Below are 22,372 nucleotides of genomic sequence, written 5' to 3'. Positions count from 1 at the left end.
TTTTGATTGCCAAGACTAGGAGTACATAATGAATTTACTGATGCAAAAAAAAGTATTAAAAAAAAATCATAGTTGCAGCAGTAACTGCAACCTAGTAAAGAGCAAACCACAGCCCATAGTAACCAGAAATTAAAAACACATTTTGAAAAAAACTTCCTAGTGAAAAAATTTGCCATCTGACACTGACCTAGGAATGGTAACTATTATTTTGGTTTGTCTTAAAAGTAAAAGTTTATTGTGAAAAGAAATTCATGGTGATTTCAAAAATAAATCTGAAACCCCTTGGAAATGGCATCAGATCAACATGAAATGTACCATTAGAATCAGCATGGTTGAAAACCAAATACAGGGAAATTACAGTCCCCCTCCTTGAACAACAAGGAAAATCACTTTTGTACTGGTAGGAATGATCTGTCTCCTGTTTTTTTTTTCAGCAGACCTAGCTGGCTACCAGAAAATTGTAGAAAGATGTTTAATGGCTCATTCAAAATCTATTTCTCATATCTATGTGCTTTTTATAAATTCCACCATCTTCAATTGCCATGTGACACTAAAATATCAATTTTTGTGCCATTTCTAAAGGGGTGGGGCTAGCATGCTACCAAAACATTGTAGACAGATTTTTTATAGCTCATATAAAAGATTGCTTATATCTACATTTTTCCTTATAAAATCCACTATTGGCAAGTGCCAAATGGAACTGTTGGTGCCATGTCTCAAGTGGAAAAGCTGGGGTTAGTGGGCATCTAGAACTTCTTAGAGAGATGTTTAATGGCTCATTTGAAATCTATTGCTCATGTCTATGTGTCTTTTATCAGTTCTACCATCTATAAGTGTCATATAGCACTAAAAATGGTACTTTTGGTGCCACTCTTAAGTGGATAATCTTGGAAGTATAAAACAGGACCATTGTAATAGTTAATGTCCAAAACCCTCAACTGAAGATTTACAGATCTGTTGGTCTGTCTGTCCTGATTTTGCTACTTCAGGCACTTCCAGGCAAGCTAGGAAAATAAAACTTGGCAGGCGCATCAGGGACCAGACCAGACTAAATTAGAAATAGTAGTTTTCCAGATTTGACCATCTGGGGGGAGTGGGGGGCCAGTTAATTCAGAAAAAATAGAAAAAATGAAGTATTTTTAACTTGCAAACGGGTGATGGGATCTTAATGAAATTTGATTTTTAGAAGGATATCATGTCTCAGAGCTCTTATTTTAAATCCCGACCAGATCCGGTGACATTGGGGGAGTTGGTGGAGGGGAACCTAAAATCTTGGAAAACACTTAGAGTGGAGGGATCAGGATGAAACTTGGTGGAAAAAATAAGTAAAAGTCTTAGATATGTTATTGACATAACCAGAACGGATCTGCTCTGTTTGGGAGAGTTGGGGGGGGGGATCAATTCTGAAAAATTAGAAAAAAAAGAGGTATTTTTAACTTACAAAGGAGTGATCAGATCTTAATGAAATTTGAAGTTTAGAAGGATATCATGTCTCAGAGCTCTTATTTTAAATTCCGACTGGATCCGGTGACATTAGGAGGAATTGAGGGAGGGAGAACCTAAAATCTTGGACAATGCTTAGAGTGGAGGGATTGAGATGAAACTTGGTGGGAAAAATAAGCACAATTCCTAGATTTGTGATTGATATAACCGGGACGGATCCGCTCTCTTTGGGGGAGTGGGGGGAGGGTTAATTCTGAAAAATTAGAAAAATGAGGTATTTTTAACTTACAAAGGAGCAATTGGATCTTAATGAAATTTGATGTTCGGATGGATATCATGTCTCAGAGCTCTTATATTAAATCTCGACTTTATCTGGTGAAGGATAAGTTGGGAGGGAACCTAAAATCTCGGAAAATGCTTAGAGTGGAGGGATTGAGATGAAACTTGGTGGGAAAAATAAGCACAAGTCCTAGATACAGGATTGACGTAACCGGAATGGATCTGCTCTCTTTGGGAGAGTCGTGGGGAGGGTTATTTCTAAAAAATAGAAAAAATGAGGTATTTTTAACTTTTGAAAGAGTGATTGTATCTTAATGAAATTTCTTATTTAGAAGGACCTCGAAACTCAGATCTCTTATTTTTTATCCCAACCGGATGCAGTGTCATTAGGGGGGGGGGACCGGAAATCTTGGAAAACGCTTAAAGCAGGAGATCAGGATGAAACTTGGTGGAAAGAATAAGCACAAGTCCAAGATAGGTGACTGACATAACCGGACCGGATCTGCTCTCTTTGGTGGAGTTGGGGTAATTCAGAAAAATTGGAAAAAATGAAGTATTTGTAACTTACAAGCGGGTGATCAGATCTTAATGAAATTTGATATCTAGAAGGATCTTGTGATTTAAAAATCTCATTTTGAATCCGACCAGATCCAGTGACATTGAAGGGAGTTGGAGGTGGAAGCCAGAATTCTTGGAAAACGTGAAAATCGAGGTATCTTTCAAATGGGTGATGGGATTTCGATGAAACTTGATATATAGAAGAATCTTATGTCTCAGATGATGCATTTACAATTCGAATCAGATCCGGGGACATAGAGGGTTGGAGGGGGGAAAAAGAAATCTTGGAAACCGGAAATCTTGGAAAATGCTTAGAGTGGAGAGATCGGGATGAAGCTTGATGGGAAGAATAAGCACAAGTTATTGATATAAGATTGTCATAATTGGTACGGATCCGTTCTCTTTGGGGGAGCGGGGGGTCAGGCACGTACGCATAATTTTTTTTTGAGGGGGGCCAAAACCTTCAAAACAGCAGATATAAAGTAGCACTTCTTTTTATCCAGTAACCCAAAAAGCACGTATATCAGAACATACAGATTAACTTTAATCTGTAGTTTTGTAGCGGATGGAGGGAAGAAGACTGAAGCCTCAAAAGTACGTTTTAGGCTCAGGTAATGTTCATAGCGATTTAGAACCCGTGATTAATCTATTATATCCCACTGAAAGGGAAACTTTAGGGTTAACAGTGCAATATGGGTGGTGCGGGGGGTAGTTCTTCTATTGCAAAAACGTAGATTTTAATGAAAAATGATAGTTTCCAAAATTGATCCATTAAAAGCTGTACTTTATCCTGAAAAGGGGGATAAACGCCCTAATATCAAGGATAATTCTATTTTGCTGTGGAAAGCAAACTCTCATTACAAAAAATAACAGTACAATTGCTAATTACTTCAAAGAGGGTAAAAATTTAGACAGAAAATGGGTTAATAATTGGGCAGTGACTTGACCAGATAGTTGTAACCTGTAAAATACCCCAAAAAGGCTTCACAAATGTATCTAGATTCTTAATAAATGTCCTACTTTTGCCAGAAATCCCAAGAAACCATGGGGAAATTCAACATTTCAAAAAATTTCGGGGGGGGGGCGAAGACCCCCCCCCCTGCTTACGTGCCAGCTGGGGGTTGTTAATTTGGAAAAATTAGAAAAATTGAGGTGTTTTTAACTTAAGAACAGGTGACCAGATCTTAATGAAATTTGACATTTAGAAAGAACTCGTGTCTGAGAGCTCTTATTTCAAATCCTGACCAGATCTGTTGACATTGGGGGAGGTTGGAGGGGGAAACCAGAAATCTTGGAAAATGCTTATAAATATCGTAGATACGTGATTGACGTAACCGGACTGGATCCGCTCTCTTGGGGGAGTTAGGTGGTGTGGTTTAGTGCTTTGGCGAGTTTGGTGCTTCTGGGCGTGCTAGGACGATGAAAATTCGTAGGCGTGTCTGGGAGCTGTACAAATTGACTTGATAAAATTGTTTTCCCCGATTCGAACATCTGGGGGACTGAAGGGAGAGGAAAAATTGAAGTATTTTTAACTTACGAGTGGGTGATTGGATATTAATGAATTTTGATATTTAGAAGGATCTTGTGACTCAGAGCTCTTATTTTAAATCCCGACCGGCATTAAGCCTGTGATTTTGCTTTTAAAGCAATCTTTTGATTCTTCGGAATTTTGCTAGAGCTCATACTATATGAGCTCTTGGCTCTTCCAACCTTGTCACAAGTGCCATATGAGCTCTTAGCTCTTGTTTTACTACATAATAAAACTATTTGTAGTGAATATAGAGAAATCATAGCACTAAGAACCTATTAGCTTTTTTATGGTACTTGGTATTTACGAAGTGACATAAAGCAATCACAATTTCTGTTGGTCTGTCTGTCTTGGTTTTGCTAGTTTGGGCACTTCTAGATAAGCTAGGACAAAGATTTGGCAAAGGTGTCAGGGACCAGCTCAGATTAAATTAATAATAGTCGTTTCTCCGATTCGACCTTCTGGGTGGAGGGGAGTGGGGGACAGTTAATTCAGAAAAATTAGAAAAAATGAGATATTTTTAACTTATGAACAGATAATCGTATCTTAATGAAATTTGATATTTAGAAGAATATTGTGTCTCAGAGCTCTTATTTTAAATCCCTAACGGATTCTGTGACATTGGGGGGAGTTGGAGGGGGAAACCTGAAATCTTAGATAATGCTGAGAGTGGAGAGATTGGGATGAAAACTTATGAATGAGTGATTGGATCTTAATGAAATTTGATATTTAGAAGGAACTCATAACTCAGACCTTTTATTTTAAATCCCGACTGGATCCATTGTCATTGGGGGGAGTTAGGGGGGGAGACCAGAAATCTTGGAAACTGCTTAGATTGGAGAGATTGGGATGAAACCTGGTGGGAAGGATAAGCACAAGTCCTAGATACTTGATTGACATAACCGGACCAGATTTGGTCTCTTTGGGGGAGTTGGGGAGGGGCCTAATTTGGTAATCCAGAAAAACTAGAAAAAATGAGGTATTTTTAACTTATGAATGGGTGATTGGATCCTTATGAAATTTGATATTTAGAAGGACCTTGTATCTCTGAGCTCTTATTTTTCAATCCTTAACAGATCTGGTGATATTGGGGGGAGTTGGAGGAGGAAACCGGAAATCTTGGAAAATGCTTAGATTGAAGAGATTGTGATGATACTTGGTTGGAAAAATAAGCACAAGTCCTAGATACGTGATTGACATAACCAAACCTGATCGGCTCTCTTTTGGGGAGTTGGGAGGGGGAGTTAATACGAAAATTTTTTAAAAATGTTTTTTTTTACTTACAAATGGGTGATTAGATCTTATTGAAATTTGATATATAGAAGGACCTCTTGTCTTATTGCTTTTATTTTAAATCCCGACCGGATCTGGTGATGTTTGGGAAGTTAGAGGCGGAAACAGGAAATCTTGGAAAATGCTTAGAGTGTAGAGATTAGGATGAAAATTGGTGGGAAGAATAAGCACATGTCCTAGATACATTATTGACGTAACTGCACCAGATCTGCTCTTTTTCGGGAGTTGGGGAGGATTTGCTAGTCTGAGAACTTCTAGATAAGCTAGGACAATGAAAGTTGGCAGGCATATCAGGGACCAGACTAGATTAAATTAGAAATAGTCTCGTCCCTGATTCAACCATCTGGGCAGGGGTGAGCGAGTGAACAAGATAGTTGAGAAGAGTTTTATTTGCCAATTAAACAAATGATTGTTCTTCATAAAAATGGCTTGTGGTCTAGGGGTATAATGTTTGCTTAAAGTGTGAGAGGTTTCAGCCTCGAATCCTGGACCACCCCAATTTTTACAGTAAGAAGATCCGAAACAAGATACGTGATCAATATAGCAATTGCTGAAAGTTGGTAGGCATATCAGGGACCTGACTAGATTAAATTAGAAATAGTTGCTTCCTCGATTTTGGGGGGGGGATCTTAATGAAATTTGATATTTAGAAGGACCTCGCGTCTCAGAGCTCTTATTCAAATCCTGATCGGATCTGGTGGCATTGGGGGGAGTTGGAGGGGGAAACCAGAAATCTTGGAAAACGCTTAGAGTGGAGAGATTGTAATTAAACTTGATGGGAAGAAGCTCTTGGCTCTCCCGACCTCGTCATAAGTGCTCTTGAGTGCACACATGAGCTCTTGGCTCTTGTTTTTTTCTGGTTGTCAGGTTACTTTCCAAGTTTTTCTTTTTTATTGCTATTCCACACCTGTATGTCTAATGTTTTTTTTTTTTTTTTTTTTTGTTTTTTTTTTTGGTTTTTATCAGGGAGAGGGGGAGATCTTTAGTGAAAAGTTAGACATACCATAATTTTGCATAGTTTTGAAAGCCTAAAAATCTTCTTTAGAAAAATAGTTACTCTTTCCTAACTGTCAAGGTTGCCCACCTTAAAAAATTGTGTACACAATTTTCTGTTTCATGGATTTCTCCGCGTTATTTGAAAAACAACCAGAAATTACATACATTTTTTTCAACTGAAAATAAAGGAGCAACATTAAAACTTAAAACAAACAGAAATTACTTGTATAAAAAATAAAAAGATCATTGCAGTGTTGCTTTTGTATTATATAAGCTAAAAATGGATAAAGATTAATCTAAAATACAAAGTTTTTGAGGGATTTAAAGAGTTAAGTTGAAACTTAAAGTGAACAAAAATTAAAAAATTAAAGCTAGTACAAATAAAACAAATAATCTTATTTCCCTATATTTGTAGGATTATAGAAAACTAGCAATTTTTTTCAGTACTACTTAGGTAGTTTCTTACAATGTAAGATTGTTTATCACTTGCTGTTGGTATTTTAGCTTGTGAGACCAAAATGTTACCTGACAAAGGCATCCAATATTTCTGTATGCTGTTCAGTGACTTAACAGCTATTAAAAAAGTATTAATTTTTATGCTTGTGTTTTAAAATAATTTGAATTGTAGACTGAAAGTTGCTGATGTCACAGCTGGTGTAAGACTATGAAAAGCCTTATAGATTAGTTTGTTGTTGTCAGGCTATGTGCTCGCTTTTAACTAATAAATTAACATTCTTGTTTTTTATGCTTTTTTTCTGTGTTTTCAGTAAAGAACTAGTTTTCTATAATCCTACAAACTTAGAGAAATATGATTATTTGGTGTATTTGTACTAGCTTTATTGATATATCTTGATTGACTGTGAAGCAATAATTTTGTCTTAAGTTTCAAATTTGCTTGATACTTCCTTCAAGAAACTTTGTTTTTTAAATTAATACTTTCTAAACTATAGATCACCTTTCATTTATTTTTCAGATGTCAGGATTGATGATATGTATCTAAATAAGATATGGCTTCAAAAACAAGAGAGGACATATTGACTCAAGCTAAAGCTGCCCGAGAGAATAGACTGATAGAAACATCTAAAACCAAAGCAGCTATCAAAATACAAACATGGGCAAGATGCAGGCTTCAAAGGAAAAGATTCTTAAGAATTGTTAGGTAATTTGGGTTGCAATTATTCAACAGCTGGTGTGCTACTTGACTTGAGACAGGAGATACAGGAAAATAGAGAAATGGATTTTGGGGTTTTTCATCTGCTATTATGAACCAGTTATTCTTGCAAGGAAGATTTTCTGGATGTGGCATAAAAAATGTTTTGAAATCGTAATATTGTTCCTTCTGCATATTTTTTTTTCTTTTTTTCAGTATTATATTTGTTTTTGTATTAGTGACAGTCAATTTGCTAAAAGTAGTATCTCTAAATGAATTAATAAATGCTCTATTACTAAATTGTTTTTTTTTTATGAAAAAAGAATAGTATACATTTTAGGAAAATAGAAATTTTTAAATATCCTGAAAAACAAACAAAAATAAGAGCAAATCTATTGTAGTAACAGGTAGAAGTTGCACAGTTTGCAGGTTTGATGGGTGAATCTTTTGCAAAATATTTGATATGGCACATTTCAAATTACAGATGTCAGTTTTGTGTTGTTGTTGAATAATTCATTTAAATTAATGTGAAACAGTAACAATGTTTCTTATGCACGCAAATTCATTCTTCTTTATTACACTTCTGCTCAGGACTAGAAAGCAAATTTCACACTTTGAAAGTGAAGTACTGATATTTATTTTTGTAAGAAGGTCTTCACCATCTAGTTGTATTTACTTTATAGAATATAGGGGATACCCAGAGCTGTTCCTAGGATTAATGTTGCCCAGGAAAAAATTAATTACAGTATCCCATCCCAACTCAAATATAAGCAAAAAAAGCCAAATCAATGTGAAAAATTTGATCAAAGTGGGCAGTCCCCTAGCCACATCCCTCCTCCAGCTTCAGCGCTTGAGGCAGCTGAAACAGTCACCCTCCCCCCAGGAATGGCTCTAGAAACACCAGCAATTTGTGGTACAAAAATCCCTTTACATTCTTAACTCAGGAGTTCCCAAGAGGGAAACCGTATGAAAGGAATTATAGGTTGATGTTAATTCTTCAGAATTGTGAAGGTGTTACATACTTTCTTTGATTTTGGTACCATATCATTTATGATTTTTTCATTATGGGCAATCAAGAGTAAAGTAGAAAGCACGGTCTCTGCAACTGTTAATGCCTTTAACTCGAAGTTGCCCCCTCCCCCTACCTCAAAAAACTTTTTAATCTTAAAATTATGTGGATATTTTGACAGGATTTAATTAAATTTACTTGTGAAAATGACTAAAACAAGCCTTTTTCTTGGATGTAAAAACTAGATAAAACAGAATTTGGAGGTACTCTTCCCTCCCTTACAACATTGTTTCTTAATATCTTCTCTGCAGGATACCTAAGTCTTAGCTATGCCAATGAACTCCCCCATTCACTTAGACTATCTCTTGCTAAATGTTCGCATAATAGGGAAGAATAGCCAGAATAATAAGGAATTTGAACTTAGTTAAGAGTTTCAGATGTTTGTTTGACTGACCTTGGCAGCCAACCATCTGGGGTGAAGCGAAAAGCAGGTCGTCCCCGAATGGGGTGGGATGATGTCGTAAGGAAAGATTTAAGGGAAATGGGAACTTCTTAGAAGTGTGAGGCTTTGAATAGATTTGAACGGAGGAGGAGTGTGCATAACTATGTTGACCTCAGTCAGTTCAGTGGTGCAGTGAGTGGACCACTGTCAGTGACCACTGTCAGTGGTCAGTTCAGTGAGTAATACACTCAGTTCAGTCAGTTCAGTGAGTAATAGTGGTAGTATAAAACACTATTAAGAATATTATTTTGGGGAATTTTCTCTTTGAGGCTAATTTTCTAAAATGATGAAGTTAATACTAATGCACTGAATCTGTTCTGAAATTTATCAGGCCATTGAAAGATGAACTAACCGAATAAATATTTTAGCATTCATTTTGCAAGTGACTAGTTTGTCATTGTGCCTTAGTAAACAAAACTAAACGTTTGGAATTAAGTGACTAAATTTAAAAGGAGTTGAACCCGAGAGGAATCGCCAGCAATTATAAGTAGCCCTTCCAGACACGTACAAAAGGAGAAGGAGCATTAAACCCCAATAACTCCCCCCAAGCATTACACAATTGAGCAATTCATCCTGTAAGTCCTTGTGTCCTTCATATATTTAGTTTATTTTTTGGTGTTTAGTCTAACTGGCCTCTATTCTGAAAGAAATATCAATGTTTATGCCAAATAGGCGCTGATGCTTTGGTTATCTTTTCAAATCTGAAGCTGCCTTAGTGGCAGCTCAATGAAGAACGTCACTTAAGAAACCAGAAAAGCAAAGAGAAAACAAAATCAAAGAAAGATGATAGACAATAATTTACTACTACTACTACTATTAATTTCAAACAGTATCATGTTGCTTGCAATAAAATAATAATATGTGTACCATTGGCTCCTGCAGGGGACAGCAATCAGATTTAGAAGACCAACAATATATAAAAATTCCAAAATAGTTTATTATTCTGAAGGAATAGTACTTCTCTGACATAAAGAACAACTTTTTAAAAACCTTTTTCTCCTCTCCCCCTCTTAAATATGTCTATTGGCTTACCCCTTCCTTCCAAACAAATTTATATGAGAAACCACAAGCTGCACCATAAAGAAATATTATTAACCAATGTAGCCCTTAAATTGAAAGGAAGGGCTTGACAATCTTTTCTGTTTTGGCATTAATATCCAGTTTAAATGTATATTTTATTATCTTTGATCTATATTTGTTCAGTTCAGAAGCTATATAGTTAGCTCCATATAGCAGAGGATTGGGAAAACTTTCATGTGCTAATTTATATTAACATATGCCATTCATCTCATGGTAAAACTTTATTTGGATTGTTTTGCGTTTGCAAATAAAAACTGCTTAATTTTAACCCATTTTTTTCTTGTTAAGGTTTGTTTTTTGAGTGTTTTTTTTTTTAATGTTCGATTAGTTTTGAAATGCTAATTTATATTGCTTTTTTTTTTTTACTGTGTAAACTCTATTTATTTAAAAAGAAATATCAGTATGGCTCAGTGTACTGTAGTTAAAATATTGTCTGCCACGTTGGAGGTTTGACCCATAGGGAATATACTCCAGAAAGCACAGATTTGAGTCTATCAAGTACTTGGATACTAAATTCCAAAAGTTGATTATAACATGGTTTCTTTGAAGGTTTTCTCTTGTCCCTTCTAGGTCCCTTCTCTTGTAGCATAGATTTTATCTACTAACTGTTCAGCTTTGGGTTTTTGTCCCGTGAATAGTTCCCCAAACTAATTCAAATTCTTTCTTAGGGAACTGTTGGATAAAAGTCTTACATCATATGAAGAAAATCAGCAGCAACCTGTTAAATCAATTTTCAATAACGTGCAGTTATTTATCCGATGCTTGGATTTACGCTCAGCCCCTGATATTTTGCTATTTGAAAGGCTAGCCCGGTATATAACAAGATCTATTCCAAATGAGAATATCAAATTCAACTATGCAGGCTTAGCATTGGATAAAATTTTTACACAGCAATGGGTAATACAAGTAAAGAAGCTTCTTGTGATATCCTTAGAGTTTTTAAAGTCATTAAATCATTCCTCTCAACCAGACGGGAAGAGGAGTGTCCTTATTTTAAATCTTCTGCTATCACTGACCTCATCCAGGACTTGGGGGTTTTTGAAGAATTCAAAACCGTTGGAAGTAATTCTTGAACAAGTTTGCATCAATATTGTGTATCATTTGGTGGACAACAATCTATATAAGTGTTTGCAGACTGTTTTATCTCAAGGTGTTTGCAGTTCAAGGGTGACCATAAAGACAACTAATTTAAATGCACTTATTACATTATCTGTAAGACCACTGTGTACACAATATAAAGCCGATGTTCTATCCCAGTTTATCATACATATTTTAAGCATTCCAAGTTTATTATATCATATGAAGACACAGTCTGTAGAAAGTATTGAGACTATGATGAAGTGTAATATATTGGCAAATGTAATAAAATATTTAGAAGATGATCAAAATTCCAAGATTGTGTTTAATGCCTTGGAAGGAAGCTATTCACTGTGTTTATTAGCGAACTTGATTGACCTAGTCCACCTGAGTAGTCAGGAAGAAGTTCAGGCCATAATTCATCCGAATTTTGTGGTAAGTTTGTCAACTGCAAATCATTCACTTCTTTAACTTTTTTTTTTTTTAAATAAATAACTTTGAAGTTCAACTGCTGAATATTGAGTAATAAACTCTATAGTTATAAATGGGAAGACTTTAGGGTTTATATATTTTCAAATTTCTGTTTAACGACAAAATTATAAGTAATAAAACTTAACAATTTTACCAGCCCCAGTGAACAACGAAAAATTGTTGCCATCGGATATATATATATATATATATAGATATATATATATATATATATATATATATATATATATATATATATATATATATATATATATATGTATGTATATATATATATAATATATATAATATATATAATATATATAATATATATATATATATATATATATATATATATATATATATATATATATATATATATACATATATATATATATATATATATATATATATATATATATATATATATATATATATATATATATATATATATATATATATATATATATATATATAAAATTTTTTTTAAAAATTAGCCACATGGTAAAGATGAATTCTATAATTGTTTAGTTCATTCAGGTTTTTCGCAATGTGTTAATATTTGTGATTTGGTAAAATTTATAATATTTAGTTTACCTATTGTTGCTAAAGGGAGGGATATATTAACAGGATAAGCTTGTTTTGGCTTTACTTGGTTGTTTTACATTTGCTGGTTTTTTTTTTTCTTTCATAGGCATGTATTTTGGGGGTGATACCTGACGCGGGGATGCCATGGATATTCTGTGGTAGCCACAACACTGTGCTGGGTAGAGAATTTAGAGTGGCGAAACCCTATATAGGCCAGTGTATTCTCCTGATGAGCCCTTATGTTGGGTGTTGCCTCTGAATTATTTGTCTATATTATTTTTTCTATTGTTTGGTAAATGACGACTTATACTTATTGACGACATGACTGCCTGTCCATGGATTATTCTTTATGGTTGATTGTGTGTGGCTATGCTGTTTGACCTATGTGATTGTATGGATGAGTAGGGTTAAGGCCTCATTCAAGTGCTGGTCTATATTAATCACTAATTTAGGAAAACAGTCTTCCTTTTCTCCTTCTGTCTCTTTTTTTTTTTTTTTTTTTTTTTTTTTTTTTTTTTTTTTTTTTTTTTTTTTTTTGTGCTGTAGCATTGGTGATTTCTCTTTTCATGATACTTATATATATATATATATATATATATATATATATATATATATATATATATATATATATATATATATATATATATATATATATATATATATATATATATATATATATATATATATATATATATATATAGGTGGGACAAGGAACAAAAATTTGTGTGAGGGGGGGGGTTAATCTCAGTTTTGGGGTAATTAGGTGTGCTTTGGTCACGCATTATATATATTCTTCAATCTTAGGGAGGGGATACGATACCCCAAAAGGTGTCCCAACTTGACAGTGTCTGTTACAATTAATGAAAATGATATCCAAGTGACCTTATCTTTTTCTGTCTTACGGAGTTAGATTATGCTAAATCAATTTGTCAGTTTATTTATTGGCTCATTCCATTTGAAGTAATCAAGAATCTATTTACTCATGTAGAAAGTATCAGGTGTGAAGGAAAATTAGGAGTTTTTAAGACCCATGAGCTTGCATCTTAATCTTGTTTTCTTGAGGGGGAAAGTTTTGGTATGCTTTATGAAGAAAAGTGGAATGCATCAATCACAACAGCATATGTCCTTGTAGCTGACAGGGATAGCGGGGATGTGGGTGAATTTTACATGTAGTTACAAGAACAAATTAATAAAAGAAGCATACACAATTTTTATTAGGGGACAGTAACACCCAGTTTGGTACAAATAGGGATGCATATTATGTTAGCTTACGTTGATTTTGTGCATAAGACAAAAGTAGTAATGGGAATGAACCAGAAGCGGTTTTAGACCGCATAATCTGGGAGGGGGGTAAGGTATACCTAAGAGTGTAAAAATATAGAATAAAATGAATTTAATGTCGAATGTAAAAAAAACTGGGTGGGGGCAACTGCCCTCCATCCTGACCAGGCCTAGACAGCCGCTGCAGTTTTTGTAGGTACAGTAATGTAACCATAATAATGTAGTATTTAGTCTTAAAATAACCCATTGGCTAACCTTATTCATTGCTTTCTTGTAGATAGAAGACTGGTAGGATTGATACAAAGTATAAGGAAAGAAGCACTAGGGTATATAAGAGTGCTCTTATTCGTAATAAAAATAAAACCAACATCCAGTAGTATCCATAATTTTTAGGCTGAACTGTAGGAAAGGTAATTATAATCTTCGAAATTTGAGAAGAATGTTCCAAGAACAGTTGAATATGAAATAGAATTTTGAATTTGATAAAGTGAAAGCAGTAGAGAATGATTTCAGACATACTGTCTTGGGAGGAAATCTAAGAATGTAGCTAGGAATATTTGTGAAAAGGCTTTAAGCTTCGCAAGAAATAGAAGGGAACTTTTGATAAAAAATCCCTGAATGGGAAAAGGAGAATTAATGGGAAGTAGAGGAGGTATTAAGGTATGAATTAAGAAAATGTGAAATGAAGGTCATCAATGCAATTGATCTGTGTCTGAAAAATGCAACAAGACAATATACCAGTAAGATACTCTTTTAGTATGTTAAGCAGTTGAAGCAATGTAATCAGCCTGGACTATTCCCAGTTATTGATAAGAATTGTGTCTCAACTATTGATAAAGAGTGCTTAGGAAAGGTGGAAAGAACATTTTAAGAGTGTGTTAAACTCTGATAAAGTTAATTGCAGAAATTATAAAAAAAATAGTGAATCGCTTTGTAATGACTGATAATATGGCAGATAAGCTCTTGAAATAAAATGGGCATTTCAAGGTTTGAAAAGTGTAACTCAACCCCTTTATAAGGAATATACTAAAAGTGAATGTAGTATTATGATTATAGAGGTATTTGCTTTATTTTTGTAGTATGATAATTGCTTAGAGTGCAGATGCTTATTTGACTAAGAGGTAGTATGGATGAAGTTTTTAGAGAAGAACAGTGTGATTTAGGAAAGGCAGAGGGTATGCTGATGAAGCTTTCATGATGAAGAATTACAGCATATATTTAAATTTTGAGTGCCATTTTATGGTAGTTTTTTTTTCTTGCTTTAGCAATAAATTCTTTCCATGCATGGGTATCGTGCTTATGATGGATTTTGTTAACAACCTAGGATTCTCATTGTGTATATAAATCAGCCTCAAGGAATGCAAAATTGAAATGATTCATCACTTTTGAAGAGTGGTGACTAAAATATTTTGTATCTAAAAATCGGTAAATTTGATTTACCAATTTATGACCTCTTGGCTGTAGCATAATACTGTTTATTCATCATGTACAATTTCATTGTTTTTTGAAAATTATCAGTTAAAAAAGTTCAGTTTAACTAGTGTCATCTGTCACCTATTTTATTTGTAATACCAGATAAGAAAGATGGGGTGGCGCAGAATAAAACCAGCTCTTCACGAATCTGGCGCAGAAAAGACTAATAACTAATGATGCAGAATATAACAATGTATTCACGAATCTGGTGCAGAAAAGACTAATGAACAGTTAATTATTCTCTGATGAAAATAAGCAGGATTTCAGCAGATTCATCAATATCTGATACGGTAATAACATTTTATTGAATAAATTTGTCCTTTGGCTTTGAATTCATTTTACACTATTAGGTTGAAAGATGAAAGCAAAGATTTTATTTTCTATGTTTCTAGCAAAATTTGCGACAAAAATAAGGAAGGTTTCTTCAATTTTTGCCACCAGCCTCCTTTTCCAAACTCTTGGTAAGAACAAGTGAGTTTCAGAGTTTTGTATCTGTTTTAGTTTATAGTTGGGCCAAAAGAGAAGTGTGTGGGACATTTGAGCTCCAGAGAACTTCAGCAAAATCAAAGTTTACGAAAAAAACTGGATGTTTGTAACCCCCTCTTCTCCATATTAGTTGCATATTTTTGTGTAAAGGCAGTTTTTAACTACCTATGGGCAAGGCTTCATCAAGGGTGTGTTGAAACCCTCTTCTATGTCCATAGTCCCTCTTCCCCTAGAGAAGCTGCGCATCTATTATTGGGTGAAACCAGGTTAATCTAAGCGTATGTAAATGATAATTTGATTAGTAGTTAATAGACTTATTCAGCCTTTTATTGTATTTAAGTTGGTATGCTGGACCCAATTGAAATTCATTGGTATTTATTTCAAGAATAGGAGGATTTTATTTGAAATGACGCAAAAAATAATTGAGTTTTTTTCAGCATCTTTGGAAATTACGGGAAATCCATGAACAGCTAGAGATTTTTGATCTTACGATTTACGACTTTGACTACTCGTGCTTACGTACATAGTTTGGCTAAGTGGTTGGCACGCTGGGTTGACGATTCTTTGCCCGAGGGGCACGGGTTTGATTCCTGGCGTGGTCGGTTATTTGGTTTAGGACGGGATCAGTGGCGTGATTATGAGCTCAGCCAGAATCAATCCAGCTCTAAATGGATGCCTAGAGAAATCTGAGGAAGGTAAACGGGAAGGGTCTATAAAATCACATCATGGCTGGTCCCAACCCTCCATTGCAGATCCTGGCTCAAGGGCCACGAAACGGAGATAAGTACCACCGATTTGGATCTTTAGGGTCGAGTGCCGTCATACTTACTTTACTTACTATTAATTGACCTTACTAAGAATTGGTTTAAGCAATTTGATTTTTTTTTTAACATTTGTTTGAGCTTTGTAGTAAAAACCTTGAATATTCTAAACAATATGAATATTCTCAGTGCTTCAATTTAAGCTATTTTGAAGCCAAACTGATTATCTCGCCTCTTTTTTTTAGATTTTAGCACCAGTACCAAATACCTGGTTAACTAAAAATGTATGCCCATAAGCAAAATCCCTAAAAATGAGAATTGACATCATGAAAATACGAAGAATATTTTAGCTACTGGGTAGTAAATAATTTTTTTAGAAGCCCATTTAAGTATTCCATATTTGAGTCAATCAGTATCAATCAATCAATATTTATTAAAAAATATACAAAAACTATATTATGCCCCAACAGAGATCAGAGCTCGTAAGGCTGGGACAGTACAAATGCATAGAAAAAAAACACAACGTCTCGTCATACTAATAATTCCCCCCACCAAAAAAAAATAAAAAAAATACAAGGTTGGAGATAACAGAGGAGGCCACCCCAGCGCGAGAACACCACAACAAAATACATACTAAAATCTATTATTAATCAATCCCGACATCCAGGCTAAGAACTATTTTTGAAATATGTTCTTTCAAAGAAAATCGACTCATGGAACTTCGGGACATTTCTACTAAGTTAAGTTTATTTACAATATTAGGAATCTGGTATCTGATTGAGAAGCTAGCTCTTTCTGATTTGATTGGCGGAAGGCGATACTTCTTGGAGCGGATGCGGTGGGCGGGAGAAGAGGCAGTCTCAATTATACCCAAATCATGGAAATAATTTGATTAGGATTGGATATCATAATACCACATTGCTGTATGCACGTCCTTTAGTTGTTTGAGATTAAGTATATATTTAAGTATAGTTTATTATTGAAGGACAGGGAGTTTCGCTTTAAAATTTGTTTATATGTATAAATGATTAATAATATGTACAGTAGGCTACTTAGGTTCACTCTCCACGTTTGAAAATATAAGCGATTCAGTAACCAAAAATTCAGTAAGCAATCAAATTCAGTAACCAAATTGATTTTTTTTTTACTTTTGGTGCTGTTGGTTGTATGAACTTGATTGATTTGTCAACTCGCGTGCTCATTTTCTTTTCTTCAGATGCTATCAACATACTTAAGCAAGCACACAAAAAGACTTTGAGACCTTCTCCTATGGGACAGTTTATACATTGTAGCAGGCACGTACGCATGGGGAGGGGAGGCTTTGGGCCCGCCCCCCTGAAATTTTGTGAAATGTTTAATTTCCCCATGGTTTCTTGAGATTTCTGGCAAAAGTAGGACAATTATTAAGAATCTAGATACATGTGTGAAGCCTTTTTTTGTGATTTTACAGCATGCAATTATCTGGTCAAGTCACTGCCCAATTATTAACCAATTTTCTGTCTAACTTTTTACCCTCTTTGAAGTAATTAGCGATTGTATTTTTTTTTTTTTTTTTTATAAAGAGAGTTTACTTTCCACAGCAAAATAGAGTTATCCTTGATATTGTTTATCCCCCCTTTGATAGGGTGTTTATCCCCCCTTTTCAGGATAAAATACAGTTTTTAATACAACAATTTCGGAAATCATTTTTCATTAAAATCAACGTTTTCGCAATAGAAGAACTACCCCCCCCCCCCCCACACAGCACCCATATTGCACTGTTAACCCTAAAATTTCCATTTCAGTAAGATATAATAGATTAATCACTGGTCCTAAAGTGCTATGAACATAACCAGAGCATAAAACGTGCTTTTGAGGCTTCAGTCTTCTTCCCCCCATCCGCGAAGGAAACACCGAACTCTTTTTCTAGTTCCTTTTTCTGGCTGAAAACGATTGGAGAACATATCGACCGACAAAAATGTGCCTTAGGGGTCCTTATATACCCAATTTTCACTGGGTCAGCGTTTTAAAATCGCCATTTTGTTTAAAATACTCGAAAGATCGGATACGATTGTCTCCTTAGTTAACATGGCACCCATAGTCCCGGGAGCAACAGCCCTAAATTATGCCTTAATACTCTTAAAGAGCTCACAACACATGTTGAAACTAGATTCTCCAGAATTTCTACGATTGCTTGTTTGATACACAAGCAAAATAAAATAACAATAAAAAACCATGTAGCATCAGAAATTTTGCATTTCTTAGTTAGCGACTTGGAAATTCTGTTTAGAGAATTTTAGGAGTCTAGAATTGGAGAGTGCAGTTTCCGCTAAGATCAGATCGATTTTGGTTGAGCAGAGGGCTTTTTTTATAAAATAATAAAAGTTTACACATTCTACTTACTTTTAACGGGTACCATTAAGCTTAATAAATTTGACAGTGTTAGAATCACCGTAAAGTGAATATTCTAGGATCTACATGTTGCCACCAAACATGCTTAATTTTTATTTCTTTAGATTTTCCATTACTATTGCCACCGATAGTTCTTTATTTACAGGTCGTTACCAAATGTAAAATGCCGAAAAAACAACAAAGTGTTCTCGAACTTTGGAGCAAAAAAAAAAAAACGAATTAGTGATGTTGAATCAGAAAGAGATGGCAATAGCGAAGTGAATACTGCTGTCGGTAATGAACCTTCGTCTCCACCTCACGAAAACGTACCCTTTGGAACCGAACCAAGGACTTCAGCTCAGCAGATATCAGCAAATGCTGAAGTGATGAAAGCTGAAATAAATATTGACATTGAGCTTGACATAGGAAGTTTTTTTTTGAAAGAAGAAGCTTGCTTTCCGATGAAACAAAGTACAAAGTACAATTATCCATTCCCAGTTCAAGTCATAGGAACGAAAACAAGGAAGTTTCAGATAAGCTGGATGGATAAGTATATCTGGCTAGTTTTTCCGGCAGTAAAAAAAGGGTGTTTCTGTTAATATTGTACTGTCTTTGCTGCTGACCAAGCCGGACGAGGTTTCCATCAAAAATTAGGTCAGCTTGTTTTAGAGCCATATGTTAACTGGAAAACTGCACTGGAAGACTTTTCCAAACATCAGTGTAACTCTTGCCATAGAGAAGCTGTTATTTGGTCGAAAAAATTTTCTGGCGACACTTGAGAAGGCAGAAACCTCTGTCGTGGAAGCTCTGAATACACATAAACGAGAAAAAATAGAGACAAATAGAAAACGGCTCCGTCTTATCGCTGAAACAATACTGATGTGTGGAAGTCAGGGTATTGCTCTGCATGGTGATGAAGACTCTGGGATATTCACCTTTGTTGAGCCTGTAAAAAACGATGGAAATTTCGGGACCTTGCTACGCTATCGGATTAAGGACGATCCAGTGATGCAAGATATCTTTGAGAGAAGTGCAGGAAATGCCCAGTATTGCAGCCCAAGAATCTAGAATGAACTAATTCATATTTGTGAGCAGCTAATAACCGAAAAGATAGTTGACTAAGTTAAATTTGCCAATTTTTTTTACCATTCTTGCAGACAAGAGTACAGATATATCAAGGCAGGAACACATGGCTCTAGGCCTTCGATTTGTGGACAGTGAAACCCTTCGGATTAGGGAAGAGTTCATCGAGTTCGCTGTTGTTGAGGACTTGCGCTGTGAAAGCCTTTGTCTGTTTATCCTAAGTCGAATTGAGAAACTTGGTCTCGACATGAAACTCTGCTGGGGACAAGGTTATGATGGAGCTCCAAACATGAGTGGACATTTGTCAGGGGCCCAGGCTTTGATTTCGAGCAAATATCCGCTCGCCAAGTACGTTCACTGTATCGCTCACTCCCTAAACTTTCGACGGACTCGAGCAAAATAGCTGAGATCAAGCACTGTATGATGGTAATTCGTGAAACAGTTAATTTCTTTCACTTTAGTGCAAAGCGAAGCGCTATCCTAAAAACTTATACTGCACTTAATCTTAAAGGCTTGTGCGAAACTAGGTGGGTTGAAAGACATGATGTTATTCAGGTCTCAAAACAGTTGTCTGTGCCTATCTTTAATGCCCTAGAGGAGATAGAGACGGACGGGGACTCCTTAACGTCGTCAAATGCCAGAAGTCTGCTCAACAACATCCTGAGCTTGGACTACATAGTGACTCTCATTGTGATGGATTTTTTTCTTGGGTATACAATGAATCTATCTAAGCTGCTTGAGCCTGAAAACATAGATATGGTTATGTGCATTCAGTGCGTCGAAAGTGTAACAGAAATGTTCAAAGAAATCCGAAATAGTGCCGAGGTAAGGTTCCATCAGCTGTTTCTGGAAGCAAATAGGCTATCCAGAGAACTAGAAATTACTCTTGTCATGCCACGAAAGAGGAACCTTGTCAAAATCCCAAGTGATATCCCGGCAGAAAAACATATAGAATTTTACTATCGTGTCTCCATTTTCCTCCCAATCAGCTGATACAATCACTGGAATCTCGATTCACAAAGTACAAGATCACGCTGAAAGGCCTCAGCGGAATACTGCTATCTTTTGTTGTGAAACAGCCTAGCAGCGATAACTGATCAAATATATGCCTCTGATCTAACGAGTCCAAACTCCGCTGTGATGGCTGAGCTTGAACTATGGTGAGCTAAGTGGCTGAAAGTAGTACCCAGTCTTTTCCCGAAGACAGCAGGGCAGAGCTTGGCTGAGTGCGAACGTGGAATATTTCTAAATGTTCACAAGTTACTGAGCATCTTTTGTGTCATTCCCACGTCTACAGCATGTGTTGAGAGGTCATTTTCTTCGATGAAAAGGATTGAAATGTATCTTCGCAGTCGGATGAGTGAAGACCGACTGAATGGCTTGGCACTCTTGAATGTCCACAGAGATGTTTTCGTATCAGTCGATGAAATTTTGGAGAAATTTGCTATTAGCTCTGCTCGAAGGTTGCGATTTAAAGTATAGATGAAGTTAATCTGTATTTTCTGATATACATGCTTTTTCATTTATTTAGTTACTAAATAAAGAAAGTGCTACTTTATATCTGCTGTTTCAATGTTTTGCCCCCCCCCCCGAAAAAATCCTGCGTACGTGCCTGCCTTGTAGCCTAATAAAATAGTAATATACTTTCTCTTTTGATTTTTGTGTCGTTTAATGTTTGAACTTTTGCGATTTGTCATCTCACACACTCATTTTTTTTAGACGCTATCAACAAGGCTTCTGGATTCGTGCCAACTCTATGTGGCTGCTAAAAAGAGCAATTTAACCCAATGGCATCCTTTGCTTGGATGGTTTGCGCAAACTAATTGCGACCACGCTGAAGCAATGCCATTTGTTGAAAGGCAATTGCAGCATCTCTGGAGCCGAAATTTCGTTCTCCAAGTTTTTCACTGTTTGAATATTTTTACTGGTGATGTAGAAGTACCATACTTTCAAATAAAAGATGACAAGAACTCCTTTACAAAATTTTTCTGGAAAGCGATGAAGATGGACGATGTTATGAAGAAAGGATTGGATAAATATAATACTAAACAGAGCTTTAAACTGGGCAGCCATGAAGTAACGAGGGTTGTGCAGAGCGCTGTTCTCTATGAAGCATGTCTGAGAACGCTGTCTTTACTTCGTATTGATATTCTTACTTCTCTTGCATTCTGTGAAGATTTTTTAATGAAGTTTTGGATTTTCTTAAAATGTCTTGGACCGCAATGCGGTCTTAAGTCATTCTTACAATTATTGGCTGTAAATTCTAAGGCCACTGCTCCGGAATTCCTCATGTTGCAGCTTTTTGGAGAACTCATGAATCATTTTTTGACGTAAGTCCATCTCTAACTCCTTGGCTAATGAAACTTTCACATTGACACATAAGAAATCACGCCGTGTCCCTTAAGGTACATGTCCCTGTCCTGAATCTAAGCTCCCCACCTCAAGATATTTTAAGTGTACACACTTAAACTTCTTTACTGTCAGCTTTGGTAAGCTCTTTGAGAAGATCCAACCTTAGTAAATTGATATATAAAAATGCGGATTGACTCCCTTATATTGCACGTATAGTATTATGTGGTACGTGCCTGTTATAGCTTTTTTGTTGGAGACAAGATTGTTAGTTTTGGCTTGTATTTTCAAAAGAGTTATAGTACGGAGAACTCATCATGCTTTTACTTACCCTTTCAAATGTAAACCCATAAAGAAGTCTCAATATAAAAACTAATAATTTCCTTAGTATCAGGATTGGCACTCTTTAACCTGTTGTGGTTAAAACCTAGAGTATAAACAAAGGCCGGGTCTGTCTTCCAAGTGCCTCATGCTATGGAAAAAATTTAACGGAATACGACCATAATACAACTTAACATATTAATATTAGAGCCAGTACAATACACTTAATTCCTTGTGATGATTTGATGTAGCGATGTGAAAGCACGTTAAAACTTAATAA

General features: G+C 35.5%; 1 protein-coding gene across 2 annotated transcripts in view; it reads left to right on the top strand.

Moving 5' to 3' along the window:
• Window positions 1-22,372, top strand: part of LOC136026021 (ubiquitin-protein ligase E3B-like) — a 78,716-nt gene that overhangs the window by 1,883 nt on the left and 54,461 nt on the right. For both annotated transcript variants that reach the window (XM_065702173.1, XM_065702174.1), the window contains exons 2-4: window positions 7,071-7,256; window positions 10,507-11,350; window positions 21,142-21,752. In XM_065702173.1, coding sequence (XP_065558245.1) covers window positions 7,105-7,256; window positions 10,507-11,350; window positions 21,142-21,752 — 1,607 coding nt within the window. In that variant the 5' untranslated portion in view covers window positions 7,071-7,104. The remainder of the gene's footprint in view (window positions 1-7,070; window positions 7,257-10,506; window positions 11,351-21,141; window positions 21,753-22,372) is intronic.

Source organism: Artemia franciscana, chromosome 4 (assembly GCF_032884065.1).
Source record: "Artemia franciscana chromosome 4, ASM3288406v1, whole genome shotgun sequence".
Taxonomy (NCBI): Eukaryota; Metazoa; Arthropoda; class Branchiopoda; order Anostraca; family Artemiidae; genus Artemia; species Artemia franciscana.
Note: the sequence above shows the minus strand (reverse complement) of the source record. Positions and strands in the feature narration are given on the sequence as shown.